A 19,681-nucleotide genomic window follows, 5' to 3' on the forward strand; every position below is an offset into this window, starting at 1 on the left:
CTGCTGCTTTCCCAGGCACATTAGCAGGGAGCTGGCCATGGATACTAACATCACAAAGCAATGTCTTCACCTGTTGTGCCACAATTTGGCCCCTCATTTTGCTTTAATTCACCTATTTATCACTGGCCGTCCTGGAGAAACAGCAAAGTATGAGCAGCTCCTTGGGTCTTGGCACTCATATGGGAAGTTCAGATTTGCTCCCTGACTCAGGCCTTAGCCTCGCTGGTCTTAGCTGTAGTGACCACTTGGGTAGTGAACCAGAGGATAGAAGTCCTTTCTTCCCCTCTGTCAACTGCCTTTTAGAAAAAGCAAATGAATGAATCCTTATTTTAAAAACTAAGTTAAAATACTAAATGTTAAAGGTGGGGCATGTTAAATCACCTTATATTAAGACACAGGGACCGGCATTATGGTTCAGTAGGCTAAACCACTGTTTGCAATGACAGCCTCCCATGTCAGAATGCTTGTTTGGGTTCTGGCTGCTTTCTGAACAAGCTGCTTTCCATCCAGCTTCTCAATGATACATCCTAGAAGACAGCAATGTTTATTACTGAGGTGCTTGCTTGGGTCCCTGACATCAATGGGACACCCATGTGGAGTTCTTACTCGGGTCCCTGACACCAGTGGGACACCCACCTAGAGTCCTTGCTCGGGTCCCTGACATCAATGGGACACCCACATACATAGAGTTCTTACTTGCTCACTTTGCTGCCAGATTGATCCTTGGCTATGGTAGCCATTTGGGAAGTTCTCCCATCTCACTGCAGCCTTTCAAGTAAAAACCTGATTTTTGTGCTTGTTAAATCCACAAAATTGCAAAATCAAGGTGATTTTTTTCAAAGATTTTTTTTTTATTGGAAAGGCAGATTTACAGAGAAAAGGAGAGACAGAGAGAAAGATCTTCCATTCAATGATTCACTCCCCAAATGACCACAGTGGCCAGAGCTGAGCTGATCTGAGGCCAGGAGCTTCATGTGGGTGCCATCTTTTGATGCTCAACCAGACCATTGGTAGGTAGTTGTATGAGAAGTGGAGCGACCAGGCACAAACCAGTGTCCGTCTGGGATGTTGGCACTTGCAGGCAGAGGAGTAGCCAGTTGATCGCACGCCAAGCCCCAGAGAAGGCAGTTTTTCACGTCTATGTGAGCTGTTAGTCATTCACTGCTGGTTTGAATTCTTCAATGATCAGTTCGAATGGGAAATAAAAAAAAAACACTTGCATGAGGTAAGTTTTAGGAGAAAGATCTCTCAAAAAAAATTTCCAGTTTTATGCCAAAATGAACTAAGTCTCACAAATATTTCGAGCTATTAGTAGTGATCAATTGAATTGAGGCAGCCAAGATTTTGGGTTTTACTTGTGCTTTGAAATTTAATATTTTATGTTCAGTATCTCCATATAATACATCTTCTTAATCAACTTGATCTTACATCTACTTAATCTTGAAGTACTCAGGCACCTCTGATACACTATCTGAATTCCAAAACCCTGATTGGCAAATATATGTGTATGTATATATTTAAGATTCATTTGTTTGAAAGAGTTACAGAGAAGGAGGTCTTCCATCTGCTGGTTCACTCTCCAGATGGCCACAATGGACAGGGCTGAGATGTAGTGAGGAAATAAGTTAACTAAAATAGAAGTATTTGTATTGATTTAATCATTAATTTTTTTGGTAATATTGAAATATGCAATATTAATATACACCTACATCTTTGCAGTTATTACTTTAGTCCCAGCAAAACTGCATTCATTGGAGTTGGGCAAGTAGAATAAACAGGTTGGTTTGTTGGTTCCTGCAGCATTTTTTTTAATAAACATAAATGTCCTCAAACATTTTCAGGGAATATCCTAATAATTGAAAAATACTTGGAAATTATTTATTGCAGTGAAATTATTCTTACTGTAACTTAAAAGATATACTGTAACATCAAAGAAATGCCTTTGTCTTTTTAAATCTATGTTGTGTATTAAGAAACATGCAGCAGAGTGAATTCATTTTGATAGGCTCTATCTTTTCAAAGTATTGGTAACATCTGATAACACTTGGCTGTTTCTATGTAATTGTGCATAAGAATATGCGTTCTTGCCGTCTGACATGGGTTTTTCTGGCTTTCTGCGCCTTAACCATTCAGTGTTTTGCTCTTTGTCACCTGAACCTTCACCAATTGAATTTTGAGTTTTTCCTGGTTTGTGTTTTAACCAGTTTTTTTTCTTTTCATTTTTTCATATTTCTATCATTATGGTATAGGGCATTTCTGATCTGCAATTGTTCTGTAATATGTCTTAGTAAATTTTGAATGATGCTGAAAACATGAATTGTGTGCTGATTTCATTGAGGTATAGTTAGATATTTCCAGATCAAAATCAACTACCTAGAGCTTTGACAATTAAGTGGAAGTAAACCGATGTGCTAATTCAGCCCATTCTGTACTTACCTTACACACCGAATGTGTGTAGTTTTTAGTATAAACTCTGAATTGCCAGCAGCCTAAGTCTTAGTAACTTTGTTGCACAGAAATGTTTGCAGATCAGCATTGCTGACTACCGAATTCCATGTTTCAGCATATGATGTCATCAGATTTTCAGTTGTGCCTCCATATTGCTGCAGTTAAATTCTGTGCATCAAAATAATTGGCCTTCATGTACTAAACATGATTCTACAATATCTTAAGTTTTTATTGAAAATATGCAAACTGCGTGAATCTTAATTTTTCCATATATTTTATAGCTTTGTTGTCTCTGATAACTTCTCATTTGACATCTTAATTTTTCAACTTTAATCAATCAGGAAAAAGTTTACATCTTTAAAATGAAAGTTTAAATCTCCTAATTTTTATGCAAAATTCTTTTACTACCATAATTTTTAAATACCTGTTTGTGATAAAGATCACTTAAGTTTCCCAGAAATTTATTTCACAAAGGTATCTTTTATTTCAACGCTAAGATTACTTTTTCTTTGGCACAATATACATTTTAAGAGAACTTCCCAGTTAAGGCAAATATAGTTAACTCTTCCTCATCTTGAGACATTTTGAAGAGTGTACTGAACTAGTTCCTCAGCAATGTTTATCTTAGACTCTGTCTCAAAAGAAAAAATCTTTGAGCTATTTAATACCTGTTCACAATGGCAAGCTTACTCGAAGAGTTATCAGAAACATAAAATTTACACTATTTTAGTGAATATTCTTGGGTAAGAATACTTTTAAAAATGTAATTATTTACTTTAAAATTATCTTAATTAGAAACTAAAAGAGAAACCATCTCTATTCTTTGACTTTAAAAGAAAACCAAATGCCTTTGGAACTTTTTTTTTTGGTTATTTGTTTAATATTTGTGCTTGCTTTTAGAAATATAAGTATATTTCAGTTTATAGAAAACTGAAATCCCAAAATTTGTAAAATACTTAGGCCATTTTCTTTCCACATCTTAACAAATGGATCTACTTGCCAACGTTTTTATATACTGATTTATAATATTCTGAACAATGCATTCAAAAATAACTTCTGAAAAAAAAATCCTGAGGTTTTAAGGACAGTAGCTTGAGCTTCCTCTAATTCTTATCATTTCCCTAAAGTTGTCCATTGAAAATATCTCAATATATCTTCAGCCTAGACTATTTGAAGCAGAGGTACTCAGATTATAAATATTTTTGTTTGCCAAAATGAGAGTTTGCCATAGATTTTGTTTTTAATAGAACTATCCCTTGTCAGACAGCTAGAACATTTGTCAGCAGCCCCCTGAACTCTACCGAAACTGTGGAAGACATTCACCAGTTTGCCAGTTTGCTTGCAAATCTACTCTGCTGCATGCGTTCACAAGTTTCATGAAGATTGCATGCTTTCTGTTTTCAATACAAATTGTATTTTTTTTTCATGCCCATCCTTGCTTTTTATTTTTTTATTTTTGTTTCCCTTTTCTTGGCTGGATGCCTGTGTGTGTTTATTCCAAATCCCTGTCCAGTCCTGGAGTTTGAACTGCGGAAAGCCAAGGAGACCATTCAGGCCCTACGAGCCAACCTGACAAAGGCTGCAGGTGGTGTACATAAAATTTTTTTGAGACTTTTCCTATTTTATCAATGTAGAAGTAGCCGAGTTATTTTGAAAGGCTAAAATAGTAAAATATTGTTTATTTTTTCCCCACCAGAACATGAAGTTCCTTTACAGGAACGAAAAAATTACAAATCAAGTCCTGAAATTCAGGTAGGTGAATGAGAGATCGAAAGTATCTTCCACATAAAAATGGTAGCACGGATATTGAAGCGGGAAGACTTACGGTTCTCTACGTATTTTTACAGGAGCCAATCAAACCTCTTGAAAAGAGAGCTCTAAACTTCTTAGTCAATGAATTTTTATTGAAGAATAATTACAAGCTTACATCCATTACCTTTTCAGATGAAAATGATGATCAGGTAAAGTTTACTTTTTTAAAGACAGTGATTTATTTATTTTTTTGACCTACAATTTACTTATTGTCTCTTTCATCTACAAAAAAAATTTTTAAGTTACACGTTTAGTAAAATTCTACAATGCTAGTTAGCAAAACACGTGTCTTGCCTACTTGAGCTAGTGTTCTATTGTCTTATATGTTCTTTCCATGTTACTTTCTACATATAGACTTTTTATTCTTTCCCTATGACTTCCCAGTAACCATGTAATCTACTCCTATTAGCATGTATTTGTAAAGTATGCTAATTTTTCACTTTAAAGTATTTACTTGTTAATGTATTCCTATAAATCAGTTTTACCTCAACAACAGTATAATAATTGTTAGATAAGTAGTTAGCACAATAAGTAATAGAGAATTTTGAATGAGTGATAATGTGAGCTCTGATTTTCTAAGTAGGGGCCAGTTATAAAACTTTATGGCTATTTTTCTGATAAAGTGAAGACATAGTTTTAGTGTCATTCATCTCTCACCTCCGAAATATTTTTTCTTCTTTGAAGGGTCAGTTGAATCTTGCACTCTTTTTTATTTTGAGATTTCTTTATTTATTTTGAAAGAATTATGAAGAAAGCGCGAGACATAGAGAGAGGTGTTCCATCTGCGGCTTCCCGCAGCATGCACAATGGGCAGCACTGTCAAATGGGTGGCAGGGACTGAAACATGTGGGTCCTCTTCCGCGGCTGCTCCTAGGCCATCAGCCGGGAGCTGGCACACAGGTGCAACAAGCAGACATCAGGATGCTGGAGGCAGCACAGGCAGGGAGGGGCTTTACAATGCCACAATGCCACCCTGAGCTGGGGACTTCAGAAACATGAATGCAGGGAGTTTATTATCTGGAAATCAGGCTATCATTTTTACATTAAGATTCCATTGGGTCATGAAAGCTCCCACTGATCTATTAGCAAAAATACATGTTTTCTAAGAGAGATAGTAGTTACTAACTTGGCAAAAAGTAAATATAAATATAAGTAAATATAAATTTCATAAAAATTACATGCTTTGTATTTTCAATACAAATACAAATTGTATTTTTTCCACGCCCGTCTTTGCTTTTTAAAAAAAAAAAGTCTTTGTTTCCCTTTCTTGGTTGGATCCCTGTGTGTGTGTTTATTCCAGTTTTTTGTACTGAATAATTACTAACATGGACTATTTAAAAGATGTTGTTAATATTTAGGTAACATAAATATACTGTGTTAAAGATTATAGCTTAGGTATGTCTTATTTATTAATAAATTATTAACTAAAGAGTGATTAAAGGTTTTGAAAATGTGAGAAACATGGGCCAAAAAACTGAAGAATCAGAAGCAAATTAAACTTATTGGATAAATTTAAACCTAGATATATGAAACATTCTATCCTCCCACAATGATTACACATTTTTAAGTGATGGTTCAAGTACATGAGTCCGGCTACCGTGTACTTGAACCATCACCTTCTATATTCCAGGCTGCATGTGAGCAGGAAGCCTCTATCAGGAATGCAAATGAGATCCAATCACTGGCAGCTTAGTCCCTACACCAAACAGCCCCACCCCTATTATTTGTACTTCTAAATATATATATATATGTTACTTACTAAGATAGCCCATATTACAGCCATATAAAATTTAAGTACTTCTCAGTAACACAGAATTTTTTCTCTGAACACAATGAAATTAAATTAGCAGCCAGTAAAAAACTTAAGGGAAAACCCCAAATATTTGGAAACTTATGTTTCAAGATAGCACTTGAGCTAAATAGCAAATCAAAACTGAAACCAAGAAATATGTTAAACTAAATGAAAAAGGTCAAACAAATCAAACTTTGAGATATAAGTAAAGCAGTAATTAGAGGCAAGATTATAATACCAAAGTGCCTGTATTTGAATGAGGAATATCAAATCAAATAGGGTTTACATTATAAATTAAAAATGTAAAACAAAAGAAAGGTGAATAACTAGAAGAAAGGAAATAATAAGATGAGGGTGTACATAAATGATGCAAGAAAATAATTTTACAATCAGTTAAGCAAAAATCAGTTCTTTGAGGTCAATAAAAGTGATAAACTTCTAGTCTGAATATGGAAAAAGCAAACAAAAAGTGTCAAAATTAGAAATAACAAGGTTGACTCATGGAATTCACTTAAGAGAATAAGATGTTATGAACAGCATCACTTGAAAGAAGACAGTTGTCAGAGGTCATTAAAGAGAAATAGCAATATAAAGGTATTTGCTAAAGAAATTGAATTTGTATTGAAAACCTTCTCAGACATAACTGTGCAACTCGGTTTCACTTCCAAATTCTAAACATGTTGGGCAGCAGGAGAAATGACAGTTCCCCAAAAAGCCCAGAAATGAAACAAATGCAAATACTTTCTTGTTCTATGAAATCAAAATAATTTTGATATTTATTAAAACCAAATACATTGTAAGCAAAGGGATCCCAGGCTAGTTTCCTTCATAAATATTGATGCAGAAAATTTACATAACATTTTAGCAAGTCAAGAAATATATGAAGCAAATAATGTAACATGACCAAATGGGATTTATTTTATAAATGAAAGGCTAGATTAAAATCCAAAAATCAACCATCAAAACTTTAATAAGAAACTAAAAGAGAAAAGGACATCATTTGAAAAGATGCAGAAAATATATTTGACACAGCCCAATACTCAATTCCCTACTACAAACTAGAGAAAATGGAAATAGAGGGGAGTTATGGAAAAATCTATTGCTAACATAATTAATGGTAAAAAAAAAAAGGTAAAGAAAATAAAATGTACTCCATAACTATTGAACTTTGTAGTGAAGGTTTAGCCAGTGGGGAAAGGCAAGTAAGAGCAATAAAAGGCACATTGAGGAAGGAAAGAATAACAGTCTTCATTCACTAATCACATGATCATTGATGAAGAAAATCCTGTGAAATATCTGCAAAAATACAAAAATAAATAATCATAGCATGGCTTTAGGATGTAGAATTGGTGTACAAAAGTCCATTGTATTTATTTTTTAAGATTTATTTATTTTTATTGGAAAGATAGATATACAGAGAGCAGAGAGAAGGATACACATAGATCTTTTGTCCACCGTATCACTCCCCAAGTGGCCACAAAAGCCAGAGCTTAGCCAATACTAGCTTTAATATTACTGCAAATGATATTTTTCACTATTTACTGCTTGAATATAGAAATATGATGGAGGGCCTGGCATGATAGCCTAGTAGCTAAAGTCCTGGTCTTATACCCACCGGGATCCTATATGGGCACCAGTTCAAGCGCTGGCTGCTCTACTTCCCATCCAGCTCCCTGCTTGTGGCCTGGGAAAGCAGTTGAGGATGGCCCAAAGCTTTGGGGCCCTGCACCCACGTGGGAGACCCAGAAGAAGCTCCTGGCTTCAAACTAGCCCGGCTGATTATTGGATCCTTTTGAGGAACCAATCAGCTGATGGAAGATACCTCTCTACCTGTCTCTCTGTCTCTCCCCCCAACTCCCCCTCTATCTCTGCCTTGCAAATAAGTAAGTACTTTTAAAAAATTTATTCCCAAACTTATAATGGAACTGAAAGAAAGTAATACAGCCAAAGCAACATGATTAAAGAATAGAATTGGACTTAAATGCCTCACTTTTAGTCTTAAAAGATACTGTAGGCAGTACAATGTCATGTTTGGATATAGAAAGATAGATCGGCAGAACTGAATAGAGTCCAGACACAGCCTCATTTTTGATTTCTAAAACTAAGAGATGAGGAGCTGACATTTTGGTGAGGCTAGTAAGACAGCAATTGAGATGTCAGTTCCAGCTCCTGTGCTTCTGATTCAGTCCCCTGGAAGTACACCAGCAAAAAGAGCAGAGGATGCCCCTGGGCCCTTGCCACCCACCTGCGAGTCCTGCGTGGCGATCCCGGCCTAGTCCTGGCCGTGGTAGCCAGTTTGGGAGTGAACCAGCAAATAAAAGCTCTTTTTTCCTTGTGTGTTTTCTCTGTTTCCATCACTCAGGCTTTTAAATAAATAAAATCAGTGTCTATAGAAAGAAAAAGGTGACGTAAATTAGTTTCAGAAAGGACAGTCTTTGTCAACCATGTACCATAAAAGTCAACTTTGTGCTGTTTATAAAAATGTTCTCAAAGTGAACCGTTAACTTAAATGTATGTCCTAAAATGCTGTGAGACATCTGAAGGAAAACATGAGGGGAAAATCAGTCATTCCCAGAGAGTAGATGTACATTTCTTAGATATGAAACCAGAAGCATGTTCATCAAGTTTTCTTTTACGGAAACTAGTAATTTCTCTTCTTTGAAACCACTCTTAAGTGAATTAGAAGATAAACCCTAAGTTAGAATGTTTGCAAGTAATATGTCTAATAAACAATATAAAGATTTCTCTAAACTCAGAATAAACAATGCAGTTTGTAAAAGGATGGACAAGAGATTTAAACAAGTACTTCACAAAAGAAGAAATATGAGGAGAAAATAAGCACACGGAAAATAAAAGGATGCTTAGTATCTTTATTTGTTAAGAAAATACAAACTAAGCTGTCTCATGATACCACGATAAATCTTAGATGAATAGTAGAGAGCAGTATATTTGAATAATGTTTAATACTACTTTCATAAAGTATGTATTTTTGAAAATCAAAAATGTGTTTTGTTCTTATTATGAACCAGGCACATAAGTCCTGTGTATGCATTGAATTGATTATTACCAAAATAGTAGCAGTAGATAAGTTTTATATTAGTTTACAGATGACTAGTTTAGTCTTCAAATTCAATTACTATAGTAGTTACTATAGACAAATTAAGTTTGAGCTTTCCCAACATATCCACTTTGAATATTTATTGTTCCCTCAGGTGAAATCTCCTATAGTAATTGTCCTATTATTCAGGTAAATCAAAAGATTAAACATGTGGGTCCCAGCACAATGGCCTAGCCACTAAAGTCCTCACCTTGAACATGCTAGGATCCCATATGGTGCCGGTTCTAATCCCGGCAGCCCCACTTCCCACCCAGCTCCCTGCTTGGGACCCTGCTCCCACGTGGGAGACCCGGAGGAGCTTCCTGGCTCCTGGCTTTAGATTGCTGGCCGTTGCTGTCATTTGGGCAGTGAATCAACGGACAGAAGATCTTCCTCTCTGTTTCACCTCCTCTCTGTATATCTGACTTTCCAATAAAAATAAAATAAATCTTTAAAAAAAGTTACTGTGGTTATAGTATTCAAATGAATAGACTGTGGTTTCTTAACCAAGGACCCCAAAGCTGACAACTAATACAATCTTGACATCTAGCACAATTAAATTTGTTTATCTGAAAAATCAGAAAAAAAAAACTTAAAAACAGTATTTACTTACTTGAAACTTATGTCAAAATTATGATAATATTAGGTTTTTCAGATATTTGAAGTAATAGTGTGGATCTCACAATTTTAGGATAAGAGTTTGTCGTTTGTGATGCAGCAAGCGCTCAGGGCATTGCTGTCTTCAGGAGAGACTTGAATTGAGTTCCGGGTTCCTGGCATGGCTATTGTTGCATTTCAGTTAATAAACCATGGGAAAGAGATGGCTTTATCTGCCTTTTTTTTTTTAACCCCTCTCTCTCTCTGTCTCTGTCGGTGTGCCCTTCAAATAATAAATACTTTTTAAAAATGCAGTATAAAGTCACCTGAAAGTTTTGTTTTTATTTAATTTTTTTTTTGTCTTTTAGGATTTTGAATTATGGGATGATGTAGGATTAAATATTCCAAAGCCTCCAGATTTACTGCACCTTTACCGAGACTATGGAAATCATCAGGTCACTGGGAAGGATCTTGTGGATGCAGCAAGTGGAGTGGAAGAAGATGAGCTCGAGGCTCTCACCCCAGTCCTAGGCAGCCTTCCCCCAAACCTCGAAGCTTCTCAGTCTGTAGAGGTAAGGGACGGCCACCAGATAAGCACACCTACAGAAAATATTTATACAAAAAACGTTGAGTTTCTGTTTTTTTTTTTTTCTGTTTTTGATTTTAGAACTCCTTGCTAGTACAGAAGTTAGAAGATAAAATTAGCTTATTAAATAATGAGAAATGGTCATTGATGGAGCAAATCAGAAGACTTGAAAGGTTAGTATGTGGTCATTATTTTAAAGTTCCTTTTCAAGTTTTTGACAGACGCTGGCAAATTATGTAAATGCATAGACAGCATTTCAGTTACGATTTTCACATTCCTGTACTTTCAAAGAAATGTCTATAATTGTTTTATACACCGAAAATGTTGGTAAACTTTTTCCCAGAAGAAAGCTATTATACAATCAGTGTGATGGTCTTATAGTCAGTTATGTCTTAGAACTAAGAAATATATTAACTATTTTGCCTTAGCTCTATGAATATTAGTAAAATAACTTCCTCATATTAATATTATTCATCTTTCTCATTGATTATTTTGTTTCATCTTTATCATCTGTGAGTGCAGTGGAATTATTCTCTGTAGCAGATGCAGAATTAAGAGCTAATCAGAGGGACCCAGCATGATAACTTAGTGGCTAAAATCCTCGCTTTGCAAGTACTGGGATCCCATATGGGCTCCAGTTCATGTCCCAGCAGCCCTGTTTCCCATCCAGCTCCCTGCTTATGACCTGGGAAAGCAGTCGCAGATGGCCCAAAGCCTTGGGAGCCTGCACCCATGTGAGAGACCCAGAAGAAGCTCCTGGCTTCAGATCAGCTTGACTCCAGCCATTGCAGCCACTTGTGGATTGAATCAGCAGATGGAAGGTCTTCCTCTCTGTCTCTCCTCCTCTCTTTATATCTGAATTTCCAATAAAAATAAATAAGTCTTTAAAAATAAATAAATAAATAAAATCTTTTTAAAAGGAGCTAATCAGAAGCAGATTTTGTAAAGCCATTTTAAAGGTTCATTGTTGAGTTTGCAAAGCTACACTTTTAGCTGTATGAAGCATCAAGTGAGAAAAGCTTTATCACTTGTTAATCATTCACTAGAAGTAGGGTACACCCTTAAAGCTCTAAACCCATTATTTGTCTTTTGTGTTAGTTTTCAAAAGTACAAGTTGTTTACTGGCAATTTCTTTCATTCTACAGTGAAATGGACTTCCTGAAGAACGAACAATTTGCCACCCCAGCAGTTTGTGAACGTGTTCAACTCTGTGCAGATCCCTCTCCCCACAAAGACTCTGATGAAAGTGGACAGAGTGCAGTTGTGCATAGCTCAGACAAGGGGAAAAGCAAAGATACCCATCTTTCAATATCAGATGAAGTTGATTCCAGTATTCCCAAAGAGAATTCCCCACATTCTGTCCCTAGTAGAGAAAAAGAAGGAGTGCCATCTTCCTCTTCATCAAGTAAAAACGCAGTTCATTTTGACAAGCCCAATAGGTTTGTATTCATCCTGTGTCTTGAAATGTGCCTTTCCCCTGGTTTTATGCATTGCCCTTCTGTGTTCAGACTGTTCCTGCAGATCAGGTGCAGGGGGGTTTGCATTTGCCGAAATATAACTTGCAGCAAATTATGTGTAAAAACGTGTCATGAAATATACTAAAGTAAATTATGTCAAAGTAGAAACAAAATACTTAAAATCATAATGTGTACAAGGGTACCTCGAAAAGTTCTTTGTACAAATCTTACTAAATGCTTCTTAGTTCCCCCAAATCCTGTGTTCTCTTTGTACATGCTGTTTGGCCTTAATGGAGTCTGCTCCTTTATGCCTTCCAGTCTTCCCACATTGGAGTTCAAATGTCAGAAAAGATGACTGGTCTTCCAATACACCTTTGCTTCTTGAGTGATTAGGTTAGATGCCTTCATTGTGTGTTCCCAAAGTAGTACTTGCACTGCTACTTTTGATACTTTAGTGCAACTGCTTGATTGTTTCATGCTGTAAAGTCTATGACTTGTTTCCCATTATATTCCTCGAAACATTGTGAGGCAGATAAAATAGCTTAACAAAAATCCATTGGAAGAATTGAAGTCATCTCAACAATAGTGGCTTAGGAATAAGCACTCCTAAGCACTACAGTTCCTGTGCCCATATTTTATCCATATTAGAATGAATATACTTCAAGAGGTACAGCATATCTATTTTAATTCTTTAACCTCCATCATATATAAGAGAAAAAATACATCTGAAACATTAAAAATTGGAATTATTTGGGTAAAAATGTTTTCTTTCTTAAATGCTTATTTTTGTTTAAATGACAGAATTACAGGTAAAGAGACAAGGAGAGATACTTAATTTTGTTTTTAATATAGTTTGCACAGTTGCGAAGGATACAATCCCATGTGGGTCTCCAGTTTGGTCAGAGAGGATTGAGGCATGGAAAAAGGTGGGAAGGACAAATGTTGCAAGCTTCCCTTTTTCCTGTGTCTGTAGGGGGAAGGGAAGGTGACTGTTCCTGCTGTCAAACTACTCAGCACCCAGGGATGGGAGACAGTCATTTGATGATGCCTTAGAGACCCCTTAGAGACTAACAGATGTAGGGAAGAGTGTTCCAAAGTGTTACTTGAGTGGTTTTGATAGTTCTGAGATACTGTCAGCTTTGTTGCAACCGGGTAGATAACATCTCTCCAAGGTCTATTGGCTGAGCCAAGTCCACCTTAGTACATCCACAGGACCCAGACACTAACTGTAAAGCTTACCCAAGAGAGTGGTCCACCCCGTTCTGCTTTCCATTCTAAGACAAGGAACTCGAAGTCCCCTGCCGCCATAGATGAGCTGACTGTCATGTCCCCCTGTGCATCTGGGCATGCTGTGACAAGGAGAGATCTGTCTGCTGGTTCATTTCTCAAATGGCCCTCAATGACTGGAGCTGAGGTGACCTGAAGCCAAGAGCCAGGAGCTTCTTCCCACATGGGTGCAGAGAGGAGCTCAAGCACTGGAGCCAACCTTCACTGCTTTCCTAGGCCATAACCAGAGAGGTGGAGCAGCCAGGACAGGAACCCGTGCTCCAGTGAGATGCTGGTGCTGCAGGCAGAGGCTTCGGCCGGCTCAGCCACCACCTCGGCCCCATTTTTCTCATTTTAATTTAGTATTCTCAATAACATGGGGTGCTTAAATTCTGAAGCAAATTATTCATGTTTTTCTATGGTATCCTAATACTGGGTAGCATATTACTGTATTTAATTGGAGGAGTGGAGGAATGAACTGTAAAATATTTATATTGGTTAAATGAGTTCATATACACAAATCATTGAGAACTATGCCTGACATACAAAAAGAATTCAGATTCTCATTTCTTAAAAGTATTCTTCTAAGTTATAATCAAAGTTTCAAAAACTTTGTCTCCTCCTCTGGAAGAGTTGGTCATGAAGTTTCAGAACTATGCTTTTCTCACCTCAGAGTTCAAGCCACTGCCAATCCATCAAACTTCAATAATTAAGAGACTATTAATATTGACAGAATATCACCTGTGGAGCTATGGAAGCAAACACAGGAAAAAGGGCTAGAAGCACAAAGCATTCCCTTCTATTGCAGAATTAATGCTGTGGCTCTCAAACCTTCCAAGTCTCATAGTGACTGGAGAACATTAGAGAGGGAAAAAGTATTGGTTGGATAATGTTCATTATCCATCACAGCATATGAAGGCACTACAAAACATTCATGAAAAAGATGTGTATTATGAAAAAATACATAGATATCAAACGTGTTGGCACTAAAATCGAGGTATCTTTTAATTCATTTTCTGATTAGGCCCATTTTTTTGGAGGATTCACAATGGAATTGGAAAGAAGTGGGTACATTTGGAAGATAATTAGAAGCTATGAAAAAGTGCATTGCAACAAAAAAGATAACTAGAAGCTAAAAGGTTTACTGGATGGAGGGTAAAAAGGGAAGCATTAAGGCTGATCTGATATTTCTGAGTTGAGGAAATCGATAGATTATGGCTCCTTGCAGGTTGAATACACGAAGTACAATGCATTGTCAAAATTTTGTGAATGCATATAAGGACCTGTATTGTTTTAGAAATATAAACATTTTGACCCCCTTTAGTAATATAATTAGATTTATATTTTGATGACTTAAAAAAAAGGCCCCTGTGCAGTAGCCTAGCGGCTCAAGTCCTTACCACACATGTGTTGGGATCCCATGTGGGCACCGGTTCTAATCCTGGTAGCCCTGCTTTCCATCCAGTTCCCTGCTTGTGAGCTGGGGAAGCTGTCAAGGATGGCCCAAAGCCTTGGGACCCTGCATCCACATGGGAGGCCTGAAGGAGGCTCCTGGCTTCTGGCTCCTGGCTTTAGATCAGCTCAACTCCAACCATTGCAGCCACTTGGGAAGTGAATCAGCAGATGAAAGATGTTTCTCTCTCTCTGTCCTCCTCTCTGTTTATCTGATTTTCCAATAAAAATAAAAATCTTAGGAAGGAAGAGAACAAAAACATTTCTTAAGCCACAGCCTGGTATGGTGGCATCTCATATGGGCACCTGGACATGTCTCAGTTGCTCCACTAGGAAAGAGCAGAAGCTTCTTTAAGTTCTTGGGCCGTATCACCCACATAAAAGTCTGGAGAGAAGCTCCTGGCTCCTGAATTCAGCCTGGCTAAGCCCTGGCCATTGCAGCCATGTGGAGGACGAAGCAGTGAATAAAAGATCTCTGATCTCTTACCCTGACCTTCAAATAAATCAGTCAATCTGTAAGCTATGTCAGAGTGGCAGGCGTTGGGTGAGCAGTCCAGTCGCTGACTGGGAAGCATGTTCCCATATCACAGTGCCACTTTTCAGTCCCAGCTCTCCAGCTACTCTGCTTCCAGTCCAGCTTCTTGCCAACGTGCATACTAGAAGGCGGCAGATTCAAGTGGTTGAGTCCACCACACCCTTATTAGAGACCTAAATGGAGTCCTAGGCTCCTGGCCTTAGGCTGTTCTGGCACTGGCTGAAAAAGCAATTGCAGAGTGGGGAGAAGGAGTGAACCCTCAGATGGATGGTGTCTCTTTGCCATTCAAGTAAAAATGGAAAATGAATTTTAAAATGTACCATGTGTGTTGAATAAATCTGTTCATCATTAAATTTTACTTCTTTTGTGTGTGTTTCTAACACTGAGGTGTATCATATGAATCCATATATCTACAAGCTTTTATTTCCTCTAAGGAATGCAGTAAGTCAACCCCTGTGTCTCCGTTTATTTCCCTTCCTTGGACCAAGAGGAAATGCGGGCAGAGAAAATCTTTGCTCTGAACTTTACCGCATGGTTACAGATTGACTGCACTGTTTTAGGTTGGAGCTTTGGCATCAGCACCTATCGGCTGTTTGTCTCCTGTGACGTGCTCTTCAAGCCAGCACTAACAGAAAGCTAGTTCATTGTTGTGGGATGAGATTAATACACGAATGGGAATTTTAGTAGGAAATTTAATTTGTCCTTCATGTCAGTGATCATTTTTACTGTTGTCTCCTTTTCATTCAATGTTTTCTTCCAGAAAATTGTCCCCTGCCTTCCACCAAGCACTGCTCTCTTTTTGTCGAATGTCAGCGGATAGCCGTTTAGGATCAGAGGTAAATCATACTAGGTATTTTCAACTTTACTAAAACATTCTGATATGTTTCTTAATATCTTATGTAAGAACATCTGTAATAAGACTTTTTAAAAATTAAATCTGTTCCTTAAGGTAATGCTCTAAGAAATAGTTGCTGAAATGTTAACCTTTAAAAGGTAGTTACTTATTTCTACTCTTTGGATTTAGACTTGGATTATTCGTCTTAAAGTGACCCTTTGTAATCTATTTTGATATCCTATGTCTAGTGATAGCCTATCTTAAGAATAATTCAAAAGCAAAGCAAGCATTGAGATTGCTCCAATTCTCTGAAGTCCCTAACACATTGCCACAACTGAAGCCTGTCAGGATCCCACTGGGCTGTTCCCTGATATCTGAAGTCTGTTCCGATGCTGATGCTCTGTAGTTGTTGGACATTCACAGTGCTGGAATGTGTGATCAGAGCATGGATGCTGATGGCATGGCTTTGTACACGCCATCGTACACAGAGATTCTGCACTGCCATTGTTGTTAATTCTCTGACTTTCTAGGTCTCTCGGATTGCAGACAGTGAGCAGAGTGTCATGCTCATGCTGGGTCGCTGCCTACCACACATTGTTCCTAACGTGCTGTTGGCAAAGAGAGAGGTAAGGCACGTGCACGCCTGTCATCCCAGTAGTTCCATCGTGTTGTCCATTTTTTTGTCATTTTGAAGTTAAGTATTGTTTTTATTTTGTTAAAGTCTGTTACTTGCAATCATATTCTTACTTTTGTGCATGCATCTCTGCTCCTAGAGAATGGTTTTACACCTCTGTCAGGTGAGTCCAGTACAACTGCATGCTATTCATCTTTTCTCGATTTTGCTTCAAGCATTATTAGCTTTGGCAGCACTAATTATTACTGTAGGTCCACTTTGTGCCGTGAACACTGTCCATCTTTTACAGTACCAGTTGATTGATTTTTCTGGCTGTTCTTGGTATGTTATACTAGCTACATCTACAGAAAGGGGCTGTGTTAGTGTTGAAAATTAACAAGAACTAATAATGTAACACTTTTCCCGATTTTATTTCTAGTTGCCTATTGTAAATGCTTGTTATATTGCATTTGGCAATAAATTGCACTTTTATAATTATATGATAGTCATACTTACTACAGTAATTTTTTGTAGTACCTTTTTGCTTTTCTTAAGAATTAACCCTGTTGGCAGATGCTTGAAGTGTCCAGACTATAGTAGCAAATGCATTTTAGGTTGTAGCCTATGCTATAATCCACAAGCACTGCAAGAAATTATCTTTATAGTTACGCTTACAAATTATTTAGTTCTATTTAGTTAACAAAAGATTAGTGAAGAACTAGGATCTCACTTAAGTTATGGTGTATGATTTATTTGCAAATGAGATAAATACCTTTTTTAAAAATGTTTTTTCTTAGAAACGGGGGCTAAGTGTAATTTGACAATGTAGCATAAAAATTTCTACTAATACCTTAGTATTTATCATTGATTTTACTCATTTCATGGGACCTACAGTATGATAGGTACATAATGCATTTGCAAAACTCATTTAAAGCTTATCCTTAATTATGTGTTTAGCACAAGAAATTTGTACTGATCCTCAAGAAGCCAAGAGCTCCAAAAGCTTTATTCCTACAAGTATTGTTAATACAAAATTATTAACAGACTATTTCCTATGTGGTGGTTTTTGGTTTACCCTAATTGTTTGAAATCATCATAAGAATAATAAATACTAATGTTTTCTGCCTTGAAGGATCAGTGTCCAATTTCGGACTGCTGTGCAGTCGCGCCTGGCAGGATGGCCTTGGAGCCTCTTTTCGTTCTCAGCTTGTGTGCGCTCCATGTCCTGCATTCCTGTCTGCATCCCGTTCACTATGCTATTGTAATTTAATCTTTAAAATGTCAGGCAAGCTTAAGTATGGTGAGATGCAGTTTCAGCCTTTTTGTTTTTTGTATTATTAAATGCTTTACTACTAAAATTTGTACTGCATGAACTATTTACAAATTTGCATTATCAATAATCAGATACATTGTATATATAGATACTGTATATATATATACATGCACATATACATGTGTGATGTTTACTTTTTAAATGTGTCAAAATCAGTATGATTAACAATTGATTTTTAATTTGTGCTTTATTCTATTTTATCAGAAAATTGACTATTTATATTTAAACAATGTTGGATTTCCTCAACATTAAATTGGTAAATAATGAAGTATATCTCAGTTTGGTTTAAAACCAATTCTGGGCATAAAATAACAAAAGTTGTTTCATTGCATAGGCTGGCATTGAAGTTCTTTTTGACATTTCATTTTAGTTCCATAAATATATACATTTCAGAAGCTCTTGTGACTCAAGGATTTATATTTTGCCTTTTAATTATTCCCAAATTTTATATAAATTCTGTCAGCTTATGTCTTTTTATTGGTATTTAACATATAGTTAAAATGTTTTTAACTGATCAGTGTAAGTATTCTAATTAATTAAATACAACATTAGAAGCAGAATTTTGGATTTTTATTAGGTAATTGGTTAAGTAATATTTTTGAAATTTAGAAAACCAGCAATGCTAATTCTCATCCTTGAGCCATTGTCCCCCCATGGCTTCAGCTTACTAGCTTTGACTCTCTCCCTTCAAGTCCTTTGACCAATTCTAAATTGAATCATTTCTCTTTGTTTTTCAGTTATAATAATTCTTTATTCTGGACTTAAAAACCTTATCATATTTGTCCCACATATTATTTTCTTCTGTAATTTGTATTTTTTACAATCTTGATAATATCCTTTGATAGGCCAAAACCTTCCAGTTTTAGAAAATCTGATTTATGTGTTTGCGTTTGTTGCTTCTTCCTTTGGTGTCAACTCTAAGAATCAGTTTCCCCCAATCCAAGACTAAGAATGTGTACCATTATTTTTCCTTTCAATAGGTGAATAGCTTTAGCTCTTTGTCAGATCATTGATCATATGTGTACTGAGAAAGTGTGCAACTTTATCTTAAGAGAAAAATTTTCCCCATTAATGGTAAATGGCCTTGCCATTTTTGTCAAAAATAAGTTCTCTATACATTGCTTGACTTTATTATGTGGTGTCTCCTTTTGTCCATGGTCTATGTGTCTGTCTTTAGGCCTGTAACACAGTGTTTTAATTATCGCATTTTGTAGTAAGGCTTGAAATTGGGAACTCTTCTTGCTTTCGTTTTTCTTTTGCAACATTTTTTGGCTCTTCATGAACTCTTGAGTTTCAATTGGAATTTTTGCTGAACTTTCCATTTCTGTAAAATAGATCACTAGAATTTTTATGTACATTATATTGAATCTACAGATCACATAAGTTTTTCTCTTCCAACCCATGAAGTCTTGCGCTTCATGGACGTGTTATGTATTACAGTTTGTTTAGGTCTTTAGCTTCTCTCAACCATGTTTTCTAGTTTTGAACACAGTCATTCACTTCTTGACTTAATTTATTTCTGTATGTTTCATGTCTTAATTTCCTTTTCTGGTTATCTAATGCTTGTATGTAAAAACAGAGTTGATATTTGTGTGTTGATCTTACACCTTACAACTTTGCTGAATTTGTTAGCTCTACTAGTTTTTTCCTTCTGTAATAGAAAACTAAATCATTGAAGATATGAGATAGCTTTATTTCTTTCCTTCCTGGATAGCTTAGTTGGCTTGGCATACAACTATTCGTATGTTATTGAAGAAAAGTTTTGGTAAAGGAGGTATCGTTTTCTCGTTCTTGATCTTGGGGGATAACCTTCTGTCTTTTCAATTGAGTGTGATGTTTATGAGCTGTAGGACTTCTA

At 36.5% G+C, this 19,681-nt stretch overlaps 1 protein-coding gene across 9 annotated transcripts in view; it reads left to right on the plus strand.

Moving 5' to 3' along the window:
- RELCH (RAB11 binding and LisH domain, coiled-coil and HEAT repeat containing) overlaps window positions 1-19,681 on the plus strand; it is a 101,288-nt gene that overhangs the window by 17,694 nt on the left and 63,913 nt on the right. For 7 of the 9 annotated variants that reach the window (XM_040985077.1, XM_040985082.1, XM_040985076.1 and 4 more), the window contains exons 3-10: window positions 3,962-4,033; window positions 4,145-4,200; window positions 4,296-4,409; window positions 10,115-10,318; window positions 10,414-10,505; window positions 11,478-11,771; window positions 15,803-15,878; window positions 16,408-16,503. In XM_040985077.1, the coding sequence (XP_040841011.1) occupies window positions 3,962-4,033; window positions 4,145-4,200; window positions 4,296-4,409; window positions 10,115-10,318; window positions 10,414-10,505; window positions 11,478-11,771; window positions 15,803-15,878; window positions 16,408-16,503 (1,004 nt within the window). Of the gene's footprint in view, window positions 1-3,961; window positions 4,034-4,144; window positions 4,201-4,295; window positions 4,410-10,114; window positions 10,319-10,413; window positions 10,506-11,477; window positions 11,772-15,802; window positions 15,879-16,407; window positions 16,504-16,650; window positions 16,675-19,681 lie in introns of all 9 variants that reach the window. The other 2 variants (XM_040985075.1, XM_040985081.1) reach the window with 2 other exon arrangements.

The sequence above is a fragment of the Ochotona curzoniae genome, unplaced genomic scaffold (assembly GCF_017591425.1).
Source record: "Ochotona curzoniae isolate NIBS_2020 unplaced genomic scaffold, NIBS_Ocur_1.0 contig_43, whole genome shotgun sequence".
Taxonomy (NCBI): domain Eukaryota; kingdom Metazoa; phylum Chordata; class Mammalia; order Lagomorpha; family Ochotonidae; genus Ochotona; species Ochotona curzoniae.